The sequence below is a fragment of the Lepidochelys kempii genome, chromosome 13, assembly GCF_965140265.1.
Source record: "Lepidochelys kempii isolate rLepKem1 chromosome 13, rLepKem1.hap2, whole genome shotgun sequence".
NCBI lineage: Eukaryota > Metazoa > Chordata > Testudines > Cheloniidae > Lepidochelys > Lepidochelys kempii.
Window position 1 is genome coordinate 23,885,519 of NC_133268.1, and position 24,361 is coordinate 23,909,879.

A 24,361-nucleotide genomic window follows, 5' to 3' on the forward strand; every position below is an offset into this window, starting at 1 on the left:
GTACTTTTTCACATCCTTTTGGTTGAGGTGGGAAGAGTAGACAATGTTCGGACCCATACCTGTGTGACAGGTTGGACCCTTTGGGAAGCCACCTGAGGCGCTGAAGATACCACTGAGTCTACCTGTTCTGCCAGCATGGGCCCCCTTTACTCTCTTGCTGAGCCAGGCTCTTAAAACCTCCTCTAACACACACACACAGACAGGGCCACACCCAGCTGCAGATCAGCTCTGGGAAGATTCAGTTTAAGGGACTTGCTCCAGCACTCAGATGTCCACCTCCCTTGGATTACAGACCCAAAGATATATTATGAAATTTGCCTCTTCCCTCAATGTGGAAGAGAGATGTGCACACTTCTTGCCCCCACCCCCCCCCAGTTAGAAATTGTATAAACTAGGTTATATTGTAAACCAGCAATAAATTTATTAACTATAATAGGTGTATTTTAAGTGGTTATGGAGGAAGCAGACAGAACAAGGCAGGTTCCTAAGAAAATGAAACAGAGCATGCAAACTAAGCTTAATACACTAAAGAAACTGGTTACATGCAAGTTCTCACCCTAAATTTGGTTCTAATAATCTTCTTCGCAGGCCTGATGCCCTTCCAGCCTGGGCCCAGTTCTTTCCCTCAGTTCAGTCTTAGTTGTTTCCAGCAGTCATCTTTGGTGGGGTAGCAAGGGGGAGCTAACAAACAGGATTACCTCACTCTCCAACCTTAAATAGGATTTGCATAAGGCAGGAGTCCCTTGTTTCCTAGTTTGACCTCCCCCCATCCGCCTGCCAGCTTCTCCTGGAAAAGTACAGAATTCATGATGGGGTCCAGTATCAGGTAACATGGTTACATGCCTCTGAAGGGCACTTGTAGCCATTCTTCACAGGATGACCCACACGTTCACAGGAAGACTAAGCTCTTTTACAGACCATTGTCCTTGCTGATGGGCCATCCGCCCCACCCTGTCTGGCTTTTCCATTGTTGTACCTGAAGTGTTAGCAGTGGGCGTCACCCAAAGTAGCATGGTTGAAATACAAATAAGTAGTTAATATTCCTAATTTCAGATACAGAAATGGCACAGGCATACAAATAGGATAATCACATTCAGTAAATCATAACCTTTCTAATGATATCTCACATGAGCCATCTTGCATAAAGGATATCTCAGTTATGTCATATTCCTATCATAAGCATATTTTCATAAGGAATATGGAATGACATATCACAACCTGGTCCATACCTAGAGCCCAGTGCAGATACAAAATTTGTATCTGAATCCAATCTGCAAAAATGGTCTGAGGATGCAGATAGCCACGGATATAAAGCGGATAGCCACAGATTTTCAGGGCTCTATCTATACCCTGCTGAGATCCGATTTGGTGATATTTCAGCTATCATGAATGGTGAAATTCTTGCAAGGTGAGCAGTTCTTGTGAGATTTCCACCATTTCATGCTGAAACTTTGCAAGAACAGTGACCATATTCAAATTAGATGCAGAGCCAAAAAACTACCCATGATATAGGAACAGACAGGGGATTAGAATCTGGACCTTCTGGAAACTTAAAGGGAGTTGCAATTGAAGTTTCACTTTCGGGTCAGCTCTAGTTCCTAGAGCTTGGAAATGAAACTTCTTTCTCTACTCATTTCCCCCCTTTTGTCTGCATGCAAGTGAAATCATTGTGTTCTGTTTTCCTCTGTGTACCTCTTTGGCTGTGCACCATCAACAATGTTGTGAGCCAGCCAGGGTGCGCATAATTCTCTGAGAACAATTGGCTAGTTTATAGATGACTCTTTTCCCCCTTTAGAGGCAAGAAGAGTGTACAAACGTGTTCTGATGCTTGCTTTACCTCAATCTGCTAGTGTACTTTGATCTTCCTTCAGACACACCTATTGTATTAGTTCTGGACTTCTTTTGAATGGACACAGCCAGTCATGTCAAATTGAGGTTGAGGGTGGGAGTTCATGTGGACAAGTGTCCATTAGAGATGGGATTGAGCCTACCAAACAAATTTCACTTGTAAACTAAGGCAGATTGGGACCAGATCTTGTTATGGGAAACACCATCCAGGGCCACAGATTGATATGAATATCCTGTGATGTGTGGCTTAAAAAAACAACAGCAGCATACCATACTCGCACCACTGGCTGCATAAATCATTTCGCAAAAAGAAAAGGAGTACTTGTGGTGCCTTAGAGACTAACCAATTTATTTGAGCATAAGCTTTCGTGAGCTACAGCTCACTTCATCAGCTCACGGAAGCTTATGCTCAGATAAACTGGTTAGTCTCTAAGGTGCCACAAGTACCCCTTTTCTTTTTGCAAATACAGACTAACACGGCTGCTACTCTGAAATAAATCATTTCGTAACAGATTTGTTCTCTCGTTGTACAAACAAAAACACAAGCAGCTTAACCTCTTTGAATTCAAACCTACTTAAAGCAATCATCTCTCAGCCTGCAGAGGCACTTGTGCAAGATAGTCTTGTCTTTCTAGGCAATGATGCAGAAAATATGTTATTTAATTAGACAAACTTGAGGCACTGCCTTCATGTGGAGCTGGAAGATACCACAGTGACATCTGTTCATGGCTTAGGGCATTATAGCTAATCAGTAATAGACACAATCGATTTGATTTTTTCTCAGTGCAGTGTTTTGTTAACCAGTATACAGAATTGAAGGATGGAGAGAGATTGAGAACCTCGTACTGCCAAAACAAGGACACATGAGTGAAATTAGGAAAGGCTGAATTGTCAAAAGTTACTCCTGGTTCTTATAAACACCCCCAAATTAGGATGCTTCTCTGAACCTTATCTACATAGACTTAGACAAACACCCTGGCCTTCAGTTTGGTTTGGATGTGTTCGAACCCTTTTAGTTCAGCAAATGTGTGAAGCTACCAAACTTGTCTGCATGACTCGGTCAAATACCCGTAATCCTACCAGACCAGCTTGAGTTTTTTTCTATCGGGGAAAAGTGAATGGTGGGCTTACATGGGTCAATTCTGAAGTCACCAGGACCAGCTAACTTGTTTTTAAATAGGTCTTTTTTATCTTACACTAGATACTAAGGGCTTATCTATACAAACATTTAATTTGCAGCAAGTTGGGGTGTGGGGTGCTGGCCGAGGAACGTACTGGCGCTGCTTCCAGCAGCTCCCATTGGCCTGGAGCAGTGAACTGCAGCCACTGGGAGCCGCGATTGGCCGAACCTGCAGACGCGGCAGGTAAACAAACTGGCCCGGCCCGCCAGGGGCTTTCCCTGCACAAACAGTGGAACAAGTTTGGGAACCATTTTCTAGGGCTTTGCAGTTTAAAAATTCCATCCACACTGAGCATACTCCAGTCTGGATGAGCATAACTGGCCTTGCAATTACTGCTGTGAGCTACTGAATGGCTTGCTGGGTCTGGGTTCAGGCACCAGAACTGAAAGCAGAGCTACTATCTCTCCTGAGCTCTAAATGACCCCCCACACACACACTGCACCCCCCTTCCCCCCCACACACACACTTATCTCAGGCAGCATGGAGGAAAAATTTCTGTGATTTGGATGCAGATGGGACAGGAAATGGACCACTCAGGGTGGGGAGTAGATTGAAACAAGAAGCCTGGGTAGTGGGTTGTGGGGAAGGAGACTGGGAATGCTAGCTGCCACTAGGAGGAAAACGGACTGTGAATTGTGGTGGGGGAGGTTGGAAGTGTCTGGCCAAGAAGACTGAGACTAGGAGACAGAGACAGGAGGCACCATTCACTCTATGAATATATATCTCTTTCTCTGTGATACTACTTATATAGAGATGGTAGATATGGCTATATCTAGTCCCAAAGAAACACAGAGAAAGGTATATGCTCAGTTTCAGCTATCTGACTTTCACTATCAAATGGTTAGGCCAGTCAAACAGCATAACTAGACGTCTGACCTGACTCCTACCACTTCCATCTCTGGAGCCAGATGTTCTGCAGTAGGAAGCAGGGATTTAGTATTGCAAAGAGCCCCGAAACCCCATTCAAGTTAGTCACCATTATTTCAATGACTGGATTTATGTAGTTAACAGATCAGCTATATTGGATGTTTAAAAGGAAATCCTTGACTGCATTAGATTGGGCTTTACAGAAAATTATTCTGGTTACATCCTCGGTAGGTAAGAAGAAGAGACTGAGCAAATTACAAATGGAGAATCTTCTGCACATGAATAAAAATGAAAGGCACCTCCTTGGATTCCAGCGCTTTTTTTTTTTTTTTTGGTAATCTTTGGGAACTTTAAGTTATTCTCCACCTTTCCTAGACCTTGGCTTTTCGAGATTCACTATGGTGATATTAAAAGAAAAGAGAGTTTGGGAGTCCTAGAGCTGTGTGTAACATAGCCAGCCCCAGGCATGCAAAATAATGAATCAGGCCCTCAAAAAATATTAGATTGACTTAAAACTAATGAGCCTTTTAAAAAAAATTTTTGCCTTCCGGTTCTCCCTGCAACCTTGAGGGCTGGAAACTTTTTTTTTTTAATGAAAGATGAAATTCTCATGAAATCACACAACTTCAGAAGCTGGGACTTCAAGAAAAACATAAAATATGGTGAGAGTCACAATTAAAATCACTAGAGTTAGCAACACTATGAGAATCCAAAGAGGATGGATCTATACTGTTCTCAATGGTAGCAGATGACAGAACAAGGAGTAATGGTCTCAAGTTGCAGTGGGGGAGGTTTAGGTTGGATTTTAGGAAAAACCTTTTCACTAGGAGGGTGGTGAAACACTGGAACAGGTTACCAAGGGATGTGGTGGAATCTCCTTCCCTAGCGGTTTTTAAGGTCAGGCTTGATAAAGCCCTGGCTGGGATGATTTAGTTGGGGATTGGTCCTGCTTTGAGCAGGGGGTTGTACTTGATGACCTCCTGAGGTCCCTTCCAACACTGATATTCTATGATTCTAATTGTAGTACTTGCACTTCACTTTTTGGAATATTGCTTTTGGCTTTCGTCTACATGGGCTCTCACTTCCCAAATCCCTTCTCATAAGGACATAATGTCCATACTGGGTCAGACTCTAATGATCCATCTTGCCCAGTATCCTGTCTCTGACAGTAGCCCAGAGCTTCAAGGGGAGTTTACAGAACAGGGAAATTATGGAGTGGTCCATCCCTGTCTTCCCTCCTGGTTTCTGGCAGTCAGAGGTTTGGAGTTGCTCTGAGCAGGGGTTGCATCCCTGACCAACTTGGTGAACCTATCCTCCATGAACTTAAATAGTTCTTTCTTGAACCCAGTTATACTTTTAGCCATTACAACATCTCATGGCAATGAGTTCCACAGGTTAGTTGTGCATTATGTGAAAAAGTATTTCCTCTTGTTTGTATTAAACCTGTTGCCTATTCATTTCATTGGGTAACACCTGGGTTTTGCAATGTGGTAAAGGGTAAATAAACCTTCTTTATTCACTTTTTCCACATTATTCATGATTTTATAGACTTCTAACATATCACCTTTTGTCATCTCTCTTCTAAACTGAACAACCCTAATCTTTTTACTCCTTTTTTTAGCCGTTCCATACCCTTGATTATCTTTGTTGCCCTCCTCTGAACTTTTTCCAGTTCACTATATCCTTTCAGAGATGGGTAGGGCCTTACCAAATTAATGGTGCATTTTGGTCAATTTCACAGGCAGAGGGTTTTAAAATTGGCCAATTTCACATTTTCAGCTGTTTACATCTGAAATTTTACAGTGGGGGTCCCAACCCAAAATGTACCCGGAAGTGGGTCTGATCTCACCACCCCCGACCAGCTGCCATTGAAGGGAAGGACAAGTCCTGTCCTTTCCCAGCCCAGCAGGGGCCTCCCTAGCTGGGACACTCCCAGGAGCAGGGGGATATCAGACCCACCTCCACAAATCTCCTCCAGCTGCAGAAACCTTGGGGGCTGGAGTTTTCTGCAGCCGGAAGAGGCACTGTGAGGTGGGTCTGATCTCTTGCTAAGAGTGAGAGCGACGGTGCAGCGGAAGGACAAGTCCTCTCCCTCCCCAGCTCAGCTGGGACTTTCAGCTAGGAGCCCCCTGACTGGGGCACTCCCAGCCCATGGGGGAGATCAGATTTCATAGGGAAGGGCTTATTTCATGGTCTGTGACACATTTTTCACAGCCATGAAATTGGTACTGTCCTAGAGTTGGGGCAATCAGAACAGGACACAGTATTCAAGGTGAGGGCACACCATGGATTAATGTAGTGGTATTGTGATATTTTCAGTCCTATTTTCTTCCCTTTCCTAATAGTTCCTAACATTCTGGTAGCATTTTTGACTTCTGCTTCCCACTGAGCTGAAGTTTTCAGAGAACTATCCACAGTGACTCCAAGAACTCTTTCTTGTGTGGTAACAACTAATTTAGATCCCTTCATTATATGTGTAGTTGGGATTATTTTTTCCAGTGTGCATTATTTTGCACTTATCAATCTTGAATTTCATCTGACATTTTGTTGTCCAGTCACCTACTTTTGTGAGATCTCCTGTAACTCTCCTTAGTTAGCTTTGGATTTAACTATCTTGAATAATTTTGTATCATCTGCAAAGTTTCCTACTTCACTGTATCTTTTAAACAGGACCTTCCCTGTTATCCCATGTCTTCTTAGTTTCTTCAAGAGCCCTTGCTAAGGGATCTTCTCAAAGGCTTTCTAAAAATCCAAGTACACTATAACACCTAGTCAACAACCTCAAAGAATTCTAATAGCTTGGTGAGGCATGACTTCCCTTTACAATAGCCATGCTGACTTTTCCCCAACAAATCATGTTTGTCTCTCAAGTTTCTCTCTGATGTTAGGTTCAAGTAAACTCAGAATCTCATAATGAAACTCAGTGAAAATGGCTACATTTAATTTGATTTATTGTCAAAATCACGTGGAACCCTGAATTTCATGTGATTTCATTATGAAACCATAAATGAGGCCAGATGCGCTTAGCTATGCATTCTAGAGTCACTCAAAAGCTTTGGAAAACTTTGGGATTTTGGCCTGCATTTCAAGTTTTTAATGAGACCTGTTATGAGGCAAAACATGTAGTTTCAATGTAATCATTTTGCACATCTGTAATCAGCTGTACTTCCCCTGAGGAAATCTCTTTGTAGGCAGCAAATTGTACATGAGTGAGAAAATGAAGCAGGTCATATTTGCAACAAGAAAAGGAATACTGTCAAGGTTCCTCCCCCACTCTGAACGCTAGGGTACAGATGTGGGGACCTGCATGAAAACCTCCTAAGCTTATCTTTACCAGCTTAGGTCAAAACTTCCCCAAGGTACAAAATATTCCACCCTTTGTCCTTGGATTGGCCGCTACCACCACCAAACAAATACTGGTTACTGGGGAAGAGCTGTTTGGAAACGTCTTTCCCCCCAAATACTTTCCAAAACCTTGCACCCCACTTCCTGGACAAGGTTTGGTAAAAAGTCTCACCAATTTGCCTAGGTGACTACAGACCCAGACCCTTGGATCTTAAGAACAATGAACAATCCTCCCAACACTTGCACCCCCCCTTTCCTGGGAAATGTTGGATAAAAAGCCTCACCAATTTGCACAGGTGACCACAGACCCAAACCCTTGGATCTGAGAACAATGAAAAAGCATTCAGTTTTCTTACAAGGAGACTTTTAATAGAAATAGGAGTAAATAGAAGTAAAGAAATCCCCTCTGTAAAATCAGGATGGTAGATACCTTACAGGGTAATTAGATTCAAAACATAGAGAATCCCTCTAGGCAAAACCTTAAGTTACAAAAAAGATACACAGACAGAAATAGTTATTCTATTCAGCACAATTCTTTTCTCAGCCATTTAAAGAAATCATAATCTAACACATACCTAGCTAGATTACTTACTAAAAGTTCTAAGACTCCATTCCTGGTCTATCCCCAACAAAAGCAGCATATAGACAGACCCACAGACCCTTTGTTTCTCTCCCTCCTCCCAGCTTTTGAAAGTATCTTGTCTCCTCATTGGTCATTTTGGTCAGGTGCCAGCGAGGTTACCTTTAGCTTCTTAACCCTTTACAGGTGAGAGGAATTTTCCTCTGGCCAGGAGGGATTTTAAAGGGGTTTACCCTTCCCTTTATATTTATGACAAATACCAGATGCATGTGTGGTGGTATGCACAATCTCTGAGCACCAATTACTGTGACTGCATACACAAAATGGGTAATTGTGTATGCAAATTCGACTAATTAACCATGTATATGCCCAGTTACTAGGTTTCCATGTGAAGTCATGGCAATTGTATGTGCAGATTAAACATACAATTGTACTTTAATGTCACATGTCTACATTTGGAAACCTGTCCCAGTATTTGTAGTGGCCGAAACAGCAAAGGTAAAGTTGTATAGTAAGTTGAAGTTTGTGTTCTTTCATCATTCCTTTTCTGTCGTGATTCAGCGTGTCACCTGTGATGATCAACATTTTGTGTTTGTCAAGATGCAGTACAGTACTTTGTGTTGCAGCACATTGTGCCATATCTTGTGGCGTAACCTATGATAAGAAGCTCTCTGCTTCTTCAGTGGGGAAAACCCCTTGTGCTATGCTATACATGTTTGCCATAACGTATTTCCTTGTGATACAATGTATCAAAGTCTTCTGAAGCCTGTCACAGAGAATTTGTAATAGGAAATCCTTAACAATTATCCATGGTTAATTAGTGACATAGAACATGAATGAACAACCATCTACCCACCATCCTTTTGTGCTACCTGAATCAAACAATTTAGAGTTTCATGAGACTTGATTATTCAGTGCTTTGTTTATTCAGACATGTAGATATTCAAAAGATGCACAATATTTACTCATCATCCCATTCTGTTTCATATAATAATATTTAGCTTTTATAAAATGGCTTTCATCCAAAGATCTAAAAGTACTTTACAGAGAGAGGTAAGTATCTTCATCCACATTTTTCAGATGGGGAAATTGAGTTACAGAAAGGTGAACTGCGTTGTCCAAGGGGACATAGCAAGTCAGGGGCAGAACTGGGAACAGAGTCCAAATCTCCTAACCCCAAATCCAACATGCTATCCAGTGGGCCATGCTGTTTCTCAGGAAAAACTTGGGAAAAGAAGCAAGTAACTCAGTATGAGTGATGGCACTGAAATACTGTGTACATTTCAAATAAAGAAGATCTCATATAAGTCTAATTATGGTTTTTTTTCTTCTTCCCCTCTTTTGGACATTTTCTTCATCTGACTGCCCATCAATGTTTAGAAGAAATGCATATTCCTACTCCTATTACTTGTAAGTACCTAGCTGGAGATGACTTTTCTTGAGCATGCTCATTATAGTGGTACTGAGGGGGTGGGGTGTTGTATGTGGTTTTCTCCTTTATCAGTTGCTTTTTTTTTTTTTTTTTACCATTTCACTGATCTTTATTCTGCAAACTGCCTGCATTTTTATTTCTTCATTTTCATACTATTTTTTTCATTGTTTCACGCATTGTACCCACACACGTCTCTTCAGAACAAGTAAGTATTCACAGAAGTGTCAGTGTACAATTACAACTCTCCAAATGCAGGAGTGCAAGTGGAGAAGATCTACATTGTCTCCTTTTTGATAGTTCAGTCCTCTGTATCCAGATTCTTGGAAATTCACATCTAAGAACTATTGGTTGGATTTGCTTTGTCTTGGGCACAAACTACTTTAAAATATAATCAATTTCCCACCTGGCCTACCCTGGTCTTTGTATACATTTCTGATTTAGGGTACCAGGGCCAGACTTTAACCCAGAAAATATTCCAATCTTAAGCCAGACCAGTAACATGCTGGGTTTCAATCGAGATCATTTGATGTTTACATGGTTCAGAGTTTTAATCCAGACTTGCTGCCCAGCCCCAGCAACTACAGTACACATTGAAGTCAGTTGTTAATGCTAGTGAAAATGGTTCATGCACAGGTACCACACATCCAGGGCATGCCTGTGTGGCGGTTATTGCATATGCCAAAGGAGTCTCACTTACACAAACTATTTACCTTCTTTGACTTCAGGGAGAGTTAGTCTCTTTGATAGATGAGCTGAATTTGACCCCCCAAGGGCTATATTCTGCTCTTGGATATTTAGGTGTAAATCCAGAGTAACAACATAGATTTTAGAGCTAATTCAGATGCACACAGGTGTAACTGAGAATAGAATTTGATCCAAAGCACTGAGAATTATGGACATAAATTAAAGGGGGATGGAGGCTGCTTTATCTTACAACTTCCAGCTAGTTTTAGTCCTTGCTACAGCCCCTCCTCCTCACCAGGTAAGTTACTCACTTAGCACACCTTTGGAATGTCAGAAAAGCTCAGGTTGCCTTATTTTGCTGCTTTCACCTATTTATACCCAATTTATGATCAACAGTCTATGAATTTGGCCCATGGTCTTCTATGAAAACTGTACCCTCTTACTCCAGGCTACATATGACAGAAATTTGTCCATTTCATAAATTGAGTTTTACATATTCAGAAATCTGTGGGCCTAACTCTGGGCTCTCCTATGACTGTTTTCATGGCTGATCCATAATGTTGGTTTAAACAGCCAATGGAAGATTACTTCACCACAGGAACAGCGTGGGGGTGACAACACAATCCCTTTGCCATCCTTTCATAATCTCTGAAAAAGGGACATGTCAGGGATGTTTTCAGAAACAGAGGACATTTCAAGAACAGCTTCTGGAATAGCCCCTTGGGCCCATGGTAGCTGGCAAAATTTAGAGCAACTTCAAGGTTGCCCTAACTTGCAGCAAAGGCAGAAACAGGCATCAAGAAGCTGCAAAGATGGCTTAGTCCTTGCACCTCCACCCCCAATTTTCAGCTCCACTAAACAGAGCTTGATGACATCTGAGGATTAAACCTCACATATTAATGTATGGTTGACAGTGTGGCACACAGGAAGTGGGGAGAGAAGTTAGGCTTCTCTCATCCACAGCTCAAATCTGAGAACAGTAGGAATGTCTTGAAGCATCATAGACTATCAAGTCAGCATAGACAGCTGTGTATAGCCTCCTTTTGGGGGGCTTCAACCCCCCTGAATTTCACTTTTGGTTCAAAATGAAACTTGGCCAAAACAAGGTCTTGTTGTTGTTAGTCACCATCATTATTTGAACAGTGCAAAGGGCATGGAGGATACTTTATAGAAAAAGGAAAAAGGCGAGTCTTTCTGTGCCTCAAGGCTCATACAGTTAAGTTTTACCTGGTTTCAGATTTCAAGTTAAAGCCACATGAAAGGGTGAGCTTTGCATGGGTACAGAATAGGATCAAAAATCAACCAAGTTTTGCTCAATACTGAGCTCAGCCTCATACAAATCACAACACGTTTTGACAAATTTAGTATGAATTTCGTATCCGGATCCCAAACTGACCCAGTTTCACCTGTTGTGGGGTTTCATTGCCAATATCCTGCACAGCTCTAGTGAGTTGTGTGGGTTCCAAATAATGGTCTTGTTTTGTGAATTTGAAAAAAAGGGTAGCCCTGCTACTGGATAATCCCTAAACTCACTTCCCTGGATATAGAAGCTGTTGTACTGATAGCACTTTCCAGACTCCAGTAAACCAGAGTTAAGCCCTGGGGATCTTCTTTCTTCCAGCAAAATTCTGCAGAATATCTTGGTGCCACAAACATTCACATTTCTCATGGAAATCCATAGCTCCTTTTTAAAGTGAATAAAATTGTTATGAAAAAAGAAAAGGAGTACTTGTGGCACCTTAGAGACTAACCAATTTATTTGAGCATGAGCTTTCGTGAGCTACAGCTCACTTCATCGGATGCATGCCGTGGAAATGCATCCGATGAAGTGAGCTGTAGCTCACGAAAGCTCATGCTCAAATAAATTGGTTAGTCTCTAAGGTGCCACAAGTACTCCTTTTCTTTTTGCGAATACAGACTAACACGGCTGTTACTCTGAAAATTGTTACGGTATATTTTAATTTTTCTTTTTGGCAAATTATCCAGAAGCATGAAAGCAAGTCTTCGGAGGAATAGGTATGGGCTCCAGGTGGACAAGGACTGCCTGAAAGGACTGCACTTAATTTGACTGACTATTTTACCTCTTGGACAGCTTACAAAGAAAATAGTTTATTTTCAAGTTTAGAGAAAACAAACAAACAGCCATAATTTTTTAAAAATGAAACTGGTTCCTAGTCAAGACCTTGTGTGCCAAGTTTTAAACCTGAAGCAAATGTGAACTGGATGAGTTATCACTCCTGAAAAACAGGTTTTCAAATAAATCTGCTGACAGATCCTTAAACACAACTGCATTGACTGGGCTTCTGAAACATACATTATTTGTGGTTTCCATTTCTCAAATTCACCTCTGTACTTCTTGGAATAATTCTTTTCTTTTTCTTTTAAATCGTTGTTTTAACCCCTCCTCAGCTACTTGCCTGAAGTTTCCTTTCGTTAAGGGCCCAAATCCACAGCCAACCTCATGCTGGGTAGTACTTCCTCACCAGTATAGTCTCCCTGAAGTCACTGAATAACTGCAACTTACTGTGAACTTTTGCAGAATTGGGCCATAAGTGTTGCAATAGCTCTTAAAGTCCAGTCTCTGGCCTTGAATTCTAACAGATCTTATTGCAAACAGCTAAAGCACCTGATTCTGCAAGATGGCCAAATACCTTCTCAATTCCCATTGAAGCCAATGATAGTTGCAGGCGCTCATTCCTTTGCAGAAGGAGCTTTACATGTCATGGAATAGGGTCGTAGTGAGCTGGGGGGAAAGAGTAACAATTAGGAGAATCAGAAACGACACATTTTTTAGGTGTCCTCTTTCTGCATCTGAACATTATTACTCGTTATCTGTTGAGTGCTGACTCGGTGCTCAAATGGGCGCCCTGGGGTAAATTGGGATTTTTGTGTGGCAACACCTCATTGAAAGATCAGACAGGAAAAGTTGAGTGGGAGACTGTATTGTTCTGAAGGGGGGGCCACCTGAGCTAGCGGTTAAACAGAGGTCTCAGAGCAGGAGACCGAGGTCTGTTCTACATTCTGCTACTCTGGGTGATCTTGGAAGATTCACTTTATTTCTCTGTATCTCAATTTTCCCTTCTGTCAAATAGTTAGTTATTGCAGATGCTTTGAGGGCATTGGACACATTGTGCTCTACGAATGGAAAGTAGTATTAATATGATAGGGGAAGGGAAAGATAAAGGGTTGTGAACCCCTGCCTCTTGATGATTGAACCGCTGAATACATCATTGCTACCCACATGATCCAGGCCATATTTCAAAGGAGTTACTCTGGATTTATATTCGTATAAATTAGAAGACGTTGTCTCAAGTTTCTTATAGCGTTGCTAGCTCTGTCACACTGCATATATGTAGTATTTTTTCTGGTCTTGTTAAATATATAATGTACTGTTGTGCTGTTTGTTTTTGAATATATACCATAACATACCTGAGGGCTGTCATGTGGCTTAGTTAACATTGCAGTAGAAGCCCTACATTTTTCATTTCTTTACTTTCTACCGTTTTAGCTAAACAGTCTTAATATTGCATTAATGTCAGTTTTGCATTTAATACCAGGCACTTGCTTTAATCATTTATTCATCATTCAGTAGTTTTCATTGCACAAACATTCATAAAGGTTTTATTTATACCCAAACTAGTGAAAAGAATAAAGGTGTTGATTTTGTTGTGTCTCCTTTCCAGTGATTGTATGTAGTGTGTTACCTAGGTAAGAGCTGCAGGGTGAAATTTGATGGGCAGTGATGTCAGACTTGATGGGAAGTATTTCTTGTGACAGATGCATGCATGTGATAGTATCACCCAGATAGCGTACTTTGTTGTTTTCTGCAGTTAAAGAGAAATTCAGCAGCAGATAAGTAGCTTTCATTTACTCCTGGTTCAGAAAAAGTGCTGAGCACCTTCTGCTGGGGGCTGAGCCCTTTAAACTCCCATTGTAATTTGATATGTAGGGTAATAGTTGCAGTAATTGAGCTAGGAGTGTGGGGGTTTATTTGAAGTCGTGATTCCACTGAAGGTGTTAGGATAAATTTTTACCAACAATTTTGAAAATAGCAGTGTTTATGTGCTGAATTTATTTCCAACTTCTGTGGGGCATGTGGAAAGAATTAAAACAGCAATTGCATTTTTGCATGTATTTGTCTATAACACATGCTCCCACACACATGTATCTCCATGGATTCAGGGATCTGCCTGCACAGGCCAAACTGCAGGATCAGAGTCTTCAGAGAGTAAACCGATTTCCCATTAGTTGCAGGAAGACTGGGGTCATGATTATGCCATCCTAATGAGGGTAAATAAAATGTTTTCCCAGTCAACAGGTGCCCTATTTTATTTATTATTTATTTATTGTGGGATGTTGGTTTTACACCAGCATTTTGTTCTTTCCAATGTTGCTCATGCACTTGACTGTTTTATAAAGTGGATGCCGTTCTGTTTGTAAATACTTTCAGGGAGCCCAGTGACTAAAGAAGTCACTAGGAAATTTGGGCAAGAATCTGATGCAGCATTTGCAAATGACTAATGAATATATTTTTTAAAAAGAGCTAAACCCTGAGATTGTTCTGACTTAGGGCTACATTCTGCCGCCCTTCCTCATGTTGAGTAGTTGAGTAACACTTTATTGTAAGAGTAAAGGTGGCAGAATTGGGCCTGCAGTTTTTATGCAGTCTTTACTCAGGAAAATTCCCAGTAGTATTATTTCACATTTATATTGTGGTAGCACCTAAAGCCAGCATTGGGGTTGAGGCCCACTGTGGTAAACACTATGCTGTGTGGACTCTGTGCAAACACATAATAATGACAGTCCCTTCTCTGGGGAACTTATGAGCAAGTGAGAGTTTTGCCTGAGTAAGGACTAAGTGAGCTTTGAGTAATGTAGGGCCCCCAAAAGTGCATAATAGAAGAATACTGCATATACAAGAACAACTTCTATATATGCTCTAGGGCAAGTATTATCTCTATTCTGTTTGTACAGCACCTTATACAATAGAGTTCTAGACTCGATTTAGGCCCTGGGTCAATACCGTAATATTATTTTTTTGTAAATATTTATAATTTAATAACTGCATTTGTGTAAGTACTGCAATAAATGATGTATGTCCTGCTTATAGTGTAGTGCACACACATATCTATGTTTAATTCACATTATGTGACCTGTTGATGTGTTATCTATTAGACATTGGGACTTTTACATTTCTAATATCCAATGTTTTGCACTTAGGCATTTGGGAGGCAATTTGTTTTTTAGAACGTGTTTTTTTTTCCGGTGGCGAGAGGGTTGAGTGTCCTGGATTTACGTGCACAGATTGAGTAGTTAGATGTTGAGTGCAAATCATGTAAACGAGGCATCTATCTACATGTGAAAGTTCTGTTCTTATATGAAGACTCCACCTTTAAGGTGCATAAATAATCCTCCATGCAAAATTGCAGCAAAAACTTAGAGAAGAGTTTGAGGCTTGTAGTAGGTGGTGGCCCCTTGAGACCACCTTTTGGGTTGCTTCCCTTCTCTGATTCTTGCAAAGTCCTACCCCTGCTCAGGGTATATCTGAGTCTCTCCAAACAAAACAAAAAAAAATTCTTTCGCCTCCTCGAGGTCAGGGAGGATCAAAGGAAAAAGAAGGCACTCAGACTCCTGGGCATTCTCTTGGTCACCCCTTTGGGGCCTGTCTTGTCTGTAGGCCTTTTAGGGTCCTGATCAGGGTTGGAGTCCATCTTTAGACCTCCACCACCCCTATTTTTTAACCTCCATTCTGTGCCTGGTTCGGCAGTCTCTGGGACAACAAAGTCCATGACTGACTCTCTCTTCATTGATCCCACCTTGCAAACAGTTGTCTTGTGGCAGGCTCTCTTTTTTAAAGCTTCTTTCCTCCAGGCAGAGCAAGCCCTGCAGTTCTGTCTGGTGTGTGTTAGCTGAGCCCAAAAGAGCTCATTAGCTTCCTCCTTAAGAGGGTGAGGGCATGCCTCCTCAAAAAGCTCTGCAAAATTGGGATTTGATCCCACAAACACTGATCACTGGGCATGGTGCTTGACTTCAGTGGGGTTACTCATGGTAATAAGCAGAGCGTACCCCTACTTCCATGATCTGGCTTTTAAGCTGGAAATCCTGTGACAAAAATTTTCCTGTGGTATTTCAGCATTTACACTTCTAATCTCCACTAGAAGCTCAAAACGATGGTGAAACCAAACTAACCCTACTTTTCAAATTTCAAAGTTCAGTTTGAGTCTGGATCAAGACTAACAGGGAGGTTCTCAGTTTACTATAACCATGTTATACCGTTATATATAACCATGTTATATATACTATAACTGTTATACCAAATTGGACCATCCCCAGTGTCCATCCATTTTGTTCAGGGCAGATAATTTCATTCTGCCTGGTTGTTCCACCTTTGAGTGTTATTCCTGTCTCACCTCCCCACCATGTAGAGTGCCCACGCACAAGTTTTGTCCCATATTTTTTAAACAAATCCTCTCTCCTGAACCTGAAAGAGCAGCCTGATAAACTGCCTCTGTGGATTTTTGTTTTCTTCTTGGCACATTTTCCTTGCACTTAAAAGTAAAGCAGCCATTAATTCCTCCTTATTGACACTTTGACATTTCAATCACTTCATCACATGTTGATTGTATCAGTCTTTTCCTCCAAGTATCTGTCCAGTTTTTTTTTTTCCCTTTTCAACTGCATAATGCATGAGACAAAAAGCTTCTTCTCAATGCCTAGTGACAGACTGTGCAGTTTGATGCTGGTTGCACATTCTCAACAGCCTGCGGTCCAACCATGATTGACACTAATGCGCTGATAGAATTTCATCTGGATGTTCCAGCGGTTGTGCAGATGGGAAGCTGGTCAGTGAGGAGAGCAGGTGCTTTGTCACTGATAGGACCTGTCAGTGGTTCAGGGAGATCATTTCAAGAGCTCTGTATTTAGAATCAGAGCATTTTCAGATAAACACTTTTACAGTTGCAAAGACATCTTGACATATTGGCAGATAAATCACTACCCAGCTGTTAGTTAAGTTACATCCCTCACACTTTAGCGTGTGCTAAAATCATTTGATGTTTTGTAATTCTTGTATTCATTGACTTTGGAGGATAGAGCTAACACTCAAAAGGAGCTTGAGAAATTGGAGAACTGGGCTATAGACAATAAAATGAAATCCAACAGAGACAAATGTAAGGTGCTACACTTCGGGAAGGCAAACCAAATGAACAAATACAGAATGGGAGATAACTGGCTTGGCGGCAGCACTCCTCAGAAGGATCTTGGAGTTGTGGTGGATCACATCCTCCACATGAGTCAACAATGCGATGCTGTTGCAAAAAAAGCAAATGCAATTTTGGGATGCATTAATAGAGGCATAGCGGGTAAGTCACTGGAGGCTCTGGGTAGTCCTCAGCCAGAGAACTGTGTCCAATTTTGGTCACCAACGTATAAAAAGAATGTAGAAAAACTGTAAAGAATCCAGAGGTGAGCGACAAAGATGATCAGAGGGATGCAATGCCAGGTCTATGAGCAAAGGCTGAAGGAACAGGGTATCTTTAATTTGGAAAAGAGGAGATTAATGGGGGACATGACAGTAGTCCTCAAATACTTGAAAGGCTGCCATAAAAAAAGGAGAAAAATTGTTTTCTCTTGCCACAGAGGGCAGGACAAGAGGCAATGGGTTCAAGCTACAGCAGAGCAAATTTAGATTAAATCTCAGGAAAAACTTCCTAACTGTAAGAACAGTAGGACAATGGAACAAATTGCCTCAGGAAGTCATGGAAGCTCTTTCACTGGAGGTTTTCAAAAGGAGGTTGGGTAGCCATCTGTCTTGGATGCTTTAGACACAACAAATCCTGCATCTTGGCAGAGGGTTAGACTAGGTGACCCTTGTGGGCCCCTCTAACCCTATATGATTCTCTTGTTCTAATTGCAGTGATAGTGAGGACTGACTAGGTCTATTCTCGAGCTGCTATTCTGTCCAGACACACAACTGAGAAAGAAGGGGAGGTGGCAACAAGGAGCCCCTCGAAAGCTTAGCTCCAAAATCCTCAAAAGAGAACATCTCTCTCTCCTTCCCCTCTCTTCATTTGTTCTGTGAATTTTGTGCTTTTGATTGGGGGGGGGAGCCTATGATCCCCTTGTAAGAGCAATACCCCGCAATATGATGTAATATGCAATTGGCTTCCTTCGAGGAGAGGCTGCCATTTCCTTGTTCTGCTTCTGTGACTTAAGCTAGGTTGGGAACACTAAATATATACCATCCTTTTCTTTCAACTGCTCAAGCCATTGTTTTAGGGCCTTCTGTGTCTCCTACACGACAATGTAGAATTGCTTTACATAGGGCTTCCATCAGCATTCCTTGGGGACCCTAGTTTCCTTTCTGCACAGACCATTCAGAAACACTATTGTTCATTCACTGAAAAGGAAAACAAGTTTGCCAGTTCCAACTCTTTGTAGCTTATTGGCCTGTCTCAAAAGACATCTAGCAGTGGGACTTCTAGGCAATTATTGCCAGGAAGAATTTAATCTGGAATTAATAAGGAATTCTTGCCCTTGTTGACTCACCATTTTTAAGCTTCAATAATGGGAATCGGTAATGGTTCACCCCAGTAGTCCAGAGTGCTTGTTATTAAAGACTTATGTATTTGGGATTAGTGTTTCCCACTGAGAAATCATAGTTCCTGTTGCCAAACAACTCTCATAGCCACACACTATAATTAGCAAATCCAAAGGATTAACATAACTCCATACTAGGGTTAATAAATCATAAGGTTAATGTTGCTACAGATAGGGTATAGCAGAGTATAGGGTAACATGGTAAATAAAAACAGAGGGTTCACATGCCCACATACTACAATTAGTAAATCCGGCTGTGTGTTAGCATTGACCTATATCACAATAGGCCCAGCTTTTAATTTCATTAATTATCAAGATATGAGCTTCCTCATAACAGAGCACTGTATTACTATTTTTCAAGTTACTGTAGAGTGCTTACTGTAAGTGAGAGACTTTATTGAAAGAGTTTGATAGAGCTGGGAAGATAGACAACCTGGGTTGATCTGGTTCTGCCACAGGCTTGTTGAGTGATGTTGGGCAAGTCATGCAACCTCTGTGCCTCAGTTTCTCACTTCTATAAAATGAAGATCTATGCATCACACAGGTGCTGTGAGGCTTTATTGCAGTAAGTGCTTTGCCACTGTGCAGATGACCCAACCAGGCATATCATTAAAGTTTGAACCCAGGACCTCTAAATGTAAAAGGCTGATTCTCTACTGCGTGAGCTAAAGGAGGAAGTATTAGCTTGTAGCCATAGTAGCAAAGTCTTTGATGTGGTCCAACCACTGGAGGAAGACAGACACAGTTTTCCCTTGTGTAATCTAAGAACATACTAAATTGCATTAGTCTATGATTGAGCAAAAGTGAAACAAATGATTATGTGATGTACACATTTAAAGAATGAAAAATATATTTTTTTCTCGCTAAGAGGGAGCGATGCTCTTTGTCTAAAACTAGACCTCAACTGGGGAAAAAAATCTGTAAATAAACCCCCCCACATCTTGATTATTTTATTGTATTGAAAGAGTTACCGGGGTCAGATTGAAGTTTTTCACTACAACCAACATTGTCAATGGTTTGTTGTTTTGATTGTACACCACGTGAATAATTACAAAAAAAATCCAAGGAGCTGGCATGAATTTCACAATCCAAAATGTATTCAAAAGTTTGCATTGACGTTTTTCACATAAATGAAGCTATCCTGGATTGGGCTGCATAGATGTCTTGAGGGTTATAGGTTTCAGAGGAACAGCCGTGTTAGTCTGTATTCGCAAAAAGAAAAGGAGTACTTGTGGCACCTTAGAGACTAACCAATTTATTTGAGCATGAGCTTTCGTGAGCTACAGCTCACTTCATCAGATGAAGTGAGCTGTAGCTCACGAAAGCTCATGCTCAAATAAATTGGTTAGTCTCTAAGGTGCCACAAGTACTCCTTTTCTTTTTGAGGGTTATAGTTTCCCAGATCTAGGTTTTAGTGTCACTCCCATCCTCTCCCTGCACATGAGTTTTTTAACTGGTCAGCACAGCATAGACTCACGTGAGAGTCTTGAGCATTTGTGATCTCTTAGTGCAGTAAATGCCACTCAAACTTTATTCCCTGTGAAATAAACACAGCTAATTGAAACATGTAGCAGAAGATATGGTTCTAGGAGTCAAATGAATGCCCACATCTTGAATACTGTGTGCAGATGTGGTTGCCCCATCTCAAAAAAGATATATTGGAATTGGAAAAGGTTCAGAAAAGGGCAACAAAAATTATTAGGGATATGGAACGGCTTCCATATGAGGGGAGATTAATAAGACTGGGACTTTTCAGCTTGGAAAATAGATGGCTAAGGGGAGATATGATTGAGGTCTATAAAATCATGACTGGTGTGGAGAAAGTAGATAAGGAAGTGTTGTTTACTCCTTCTCATATCACAAGAACTAGGGGTCACCAAATGAAATTAATAGGCAGCAGGTTTAAAAACAAATAAAAGGAAGTATTTCTTCACACAACGCACAATCAACCTGTGGAACTCCTTGCCAGAGGATGTTGTGAAGGCCAAGATCATAACAGGTTTCAAAAAAGAACTAGATAAATTCATGGAGGATAGGTCCATCAGTGGCTATTAGCCAGGATGGGCAGGAATGGTGTCCGTAGCCTCTGTTTGCCAGAAGCTGGGAATGAGCGACAGGGGATGGATCACTAGATGATTACCTGTTCTGTTCATTGCCTCTGGGGCACCTGGCACTGGCCATTGTCGGAAGACAGTATACTGAGCTAGATGGACCTTTGGTCTGATCCAGTAGGGCCATTCTTATATTCTTATGGGTTTGTCACTGAGTGTTCAGAGCTGGCGCTTGTTCACTTTATGCCAGTAGCTTGGTCATCTCCTTGGTCTTAGAAAAGATACAGACACTATGGTACCATAGACGTAGCTGGAGACAGTGATTTTTAAAATGTCTTCTACCTCTCACAGGTCACATTATTTAATGTCTGTCTTGTCCTGAGCCCATTTCAGGTGGGTACTTAAGTCCAGTTCAGGTTCCTTTCCTCACTATTCTACCTGCACAAAGAAACTCCTCCTCTGCCTATCGGGCACTAATGTGGACTTCATGTTAAGTCCCACTTTTCAGTGGGGACAGTCAAAGGGAAATTCCAGACTGGATTTAGGTGCCCACCTAATATGGATTCTGGCAACCCCCTGTCCCCATATGGAACTGCACAAACCATTGCCCCATTTTGATGCCTTTTGTTCTTCCTTGAAAGACTGACATCAGTTCCAGAGGTGGTATTAGATTGCCCTTGTAACTATATTGTTGGTTTGAGTAAGATCAGTCTCTCCTTTGCTAATGTTTACTATGGGATGTGTTGTATGTAGTTTCAAAGGCTTAGGTCTCTGCATTTATCACACTCCCTTCAGCTATTTTAAAGCTGAATCTTTCACTTTCTTGCCCTTTGCAATGAGTCCTGTATGTCAGTCCAAGAAGAAAAGTTAAAAAGGATATTTTTTTCTCTTTTGCTTTGATGTTAATGAAAGAAACTGACCATGATTTCTCCCCTCTTCAAAACACCTTAAAGGAAACTAGCGAAGAAGCAGAAGGAGACTCAAAGCAGCACTCAGAGAGAGATGGGTCCCGTTGCTACTTCAGACAAGAACACCACCAAACTCAGTGCAGTTCACAACGAAGAAGCTTTTTCTTCCAGCTGTCAAGATGTTAATGGATTCAGTAAGTTTAACTTGCTTGCAATGGATACCTCCCTTTTTGAGAGCTGTAGATACTTAAAAGGATCTATTTCCATGGGCACAAGATGTAAGTATTAGAAATGAAAAGGGTACAGTTAATGGCAGGAGTGCTTCTAGAAAGAGGTCTGACACTCCAGTCTGAGATTTCTCTGTAACTGCCCCAAGTTAAATGCCAGACAGGTGGAGAGGACTCCCTCCAACTCTAAATCTACTTGGAAGAATTTACAAGAGATGTTTAAATAATTATATCACATGATGGATAAGGGGAATGGCTGTTTGGTCTAGTGGAATAATTCTTGCTCATGTTGGGATATTGAGATCAAATCCCCAAGTAGACCTCTGAGAGTGAAACAGTTTTTGCTGCACTAAATTGTTACTGGAGAAAGGCTGATCTTGAAGCTAAGGAAAAGAGTTGGGACTAAGGAGGTCTGGGTTTTGCTCTCTTTTCCTCATTCCATTCCTCATAAGTGTGCAGTAAACTTTAGTTAGTTGATGTTAGTAAATCGTGCTGAGCCATTTAGATGGAAAGCTCTATATAGATGCAAAGCATGATAAGCAAACACTTTTCAGAAGCAATGGTTGCAGATGAAACCATAGCATGTCCAAAAACTCTTGTTCTTAAATTCGTTTTCAAGTTTTGTGTTAGGAATGTCATTTAAAATCTTTGACCTTTGGCCTATTAGTTTGAATAGGGTCCAGTTTGGGTACCAACCAGCCACTGAAACTGTCTGATAATTCTTCAGTAACCTTAGTGGAATGTTTTAGTGGTCTCCCTCTAGTTTTTACAGAACAAGTGACCACATTACCAACAACAACAAAAAGACTATGTTTGACACTCTTTTTTGCAGTCTCAGACTGAACAGGCTGGAAAGACAATTACTCTTTCACCCACAACTGTGGTCTCTCCAGGTCAGGTCATATTTGCCTGCATTACCACTGTCTGCAATATACCTGCAATAAATAGAGGACTTCAGACTCCAAAGCTGGCAATGCAGTGCTTCTCCAATACTAATATTCACTTGAGTGTATGACCTGATTTCTCAAAGAAGATGACTACCTCTATCTTACACTGAAGTCAAAGGGTCCTGATGGAGCTGAGCATCTTCGTAAATCAGGCAAGGAGAGGATATCTTGGTGATAGCCATCTTAGTAAGATGGATAGTAGGGCTGTCAATTGCAGTTAACTCACATGATTAACTCAAAAATTAATCATGATTTAAAAAATTATTTGTAATTAATTGCAGTTTTAATCACTCTGTTAAACAATAGAATACCAATTGAAATTTATTAAATATTACGGATGTTTTTCTACGTTAAATATATATTGTATTCTATGTTGTAGTTGAAATAAAAGTGTATATTTTTATGACAAATATTTGCACTGTAAAAATGATAAACAAAAGAAATAGCATTTTTCAATTCACCTCATACAAGTACCGTAGTGCATTCTCTTTGTTGTGAAAGTGAAACTTACAAATGTAGATTTTTTTTTTACATAACTGCACTCAAAAACAAAACAATGTAAAATTTTAGAATCTACAAGTCCACCCAGTCCTAATTCTTGTTCGGCCAATCGCTAAGACAAACAAGTTTGTTTACATTTACAGGAGATAATGCTACCCTCTTCTTATTTACAATGTCACCAGAAAGTGAGAACAGGCATTTGCACTTTTGTATACTGGCATTGAAAGGTATTTAAGTGCCAGATATGCTAAACATTTGTATGCCCCTTCATGCTTCAGCCATCATTCCAGAGGACATGTTTCCATGCTGATGACACTCGTGAAAAAATAATGTGTTATTTAAGTTTGTGACTGAACTCCTCGGAGGAGAATTGTATGTCCCCTACTCTGTTTTACCGGCATTCTGCCATACAGTTCATGTTATAGCAGTCTCGGATGATGACCCAGCACATGTTCATTTTAAGAACACATTCACTGTATGTCTGACAAAATGTAAAGAAGGTATCAATGTAAGATTTCTAAACATAGCTACAGCACTTGACCCAAGATTTAAGAATCTGAAGTGCCTCCCAAAATCTGAGAGGGATGAGGGGTGGAGCACGCTTTCAGAAGTCTTAAAAGAGTAACACTCCAATGCGGAAACTACAGAACCCGAACAACCAAAAAAGAAAATCAACTTTGTGCTGGTGGCATCTGACTCAGATGATGAAAATGAACATGCATTGGTCCGCATTTGCTTTGGATTGTTATTGAGCAGAACCCGTCATCAGCATGGACGCATGTCCCCTGGAATGATGGTTGAAGCATGAAGGCTACAACATTGCCATGAGAACGCCTGTTCTCACATTCAGGTGACATTGTAAATAAGAAGCGGGCAGCATTATCTCCTGTAAATGTAAATAAATTTGTTTGTCTGAGTGATTGGCTGAACAAGAAATAGGACTGAGTGGACTTGCAGTCTCTAAATTTTACATTGTTTTATTTTTGAATGCAGTTTTTTTGGTACATAATTCTACATTTGTAAGTTAAACTTTCATGGTAAAGAGATTGCACTACAGGACATGTATTAGGTGAATTGGAAAATACAGTTTCTTTTGTTTTTTTACAGTGCAAAACTTGTAATAAAAAATAACTGTAAACTATAAAGTATATTTTGTATTCTGTATTATAATTGAAATCAATATATTTGAAAA

The 24,361-nt window shown here is 40.8% G+C and overlaps 1 protein-coding gene across 2 annotated transcripts in view; it reads left to right on the forward strand.

The window, feature by feature from the left end:
- The window catches only part of PTPRT (protein tyrosine phosphatase receptor type T), a 734,376-nt gene that overhangs the window by 640,174 nt on the left and 69,841 nt on the right, over nucleotides 1-24,361 (forward strand). For both annotated transcript variants that reach the window (XM_073309805.1, XM_073309804.1), the window contains 2 exons: nucleotides 9,202-9,231; nucleotides 21,540-21,688. In XM_073309805.1, the coding sequence (XP_073165906.1) occupies nucleotides 9,202-9,231; nucleotides 21,540-21,688 (179 nt within the window). The remainder of the gene's footprint in view (nucleotides 1-9,201; nucleotides 9,232-21,539; nucleotides 21,689-24,361) is intronic.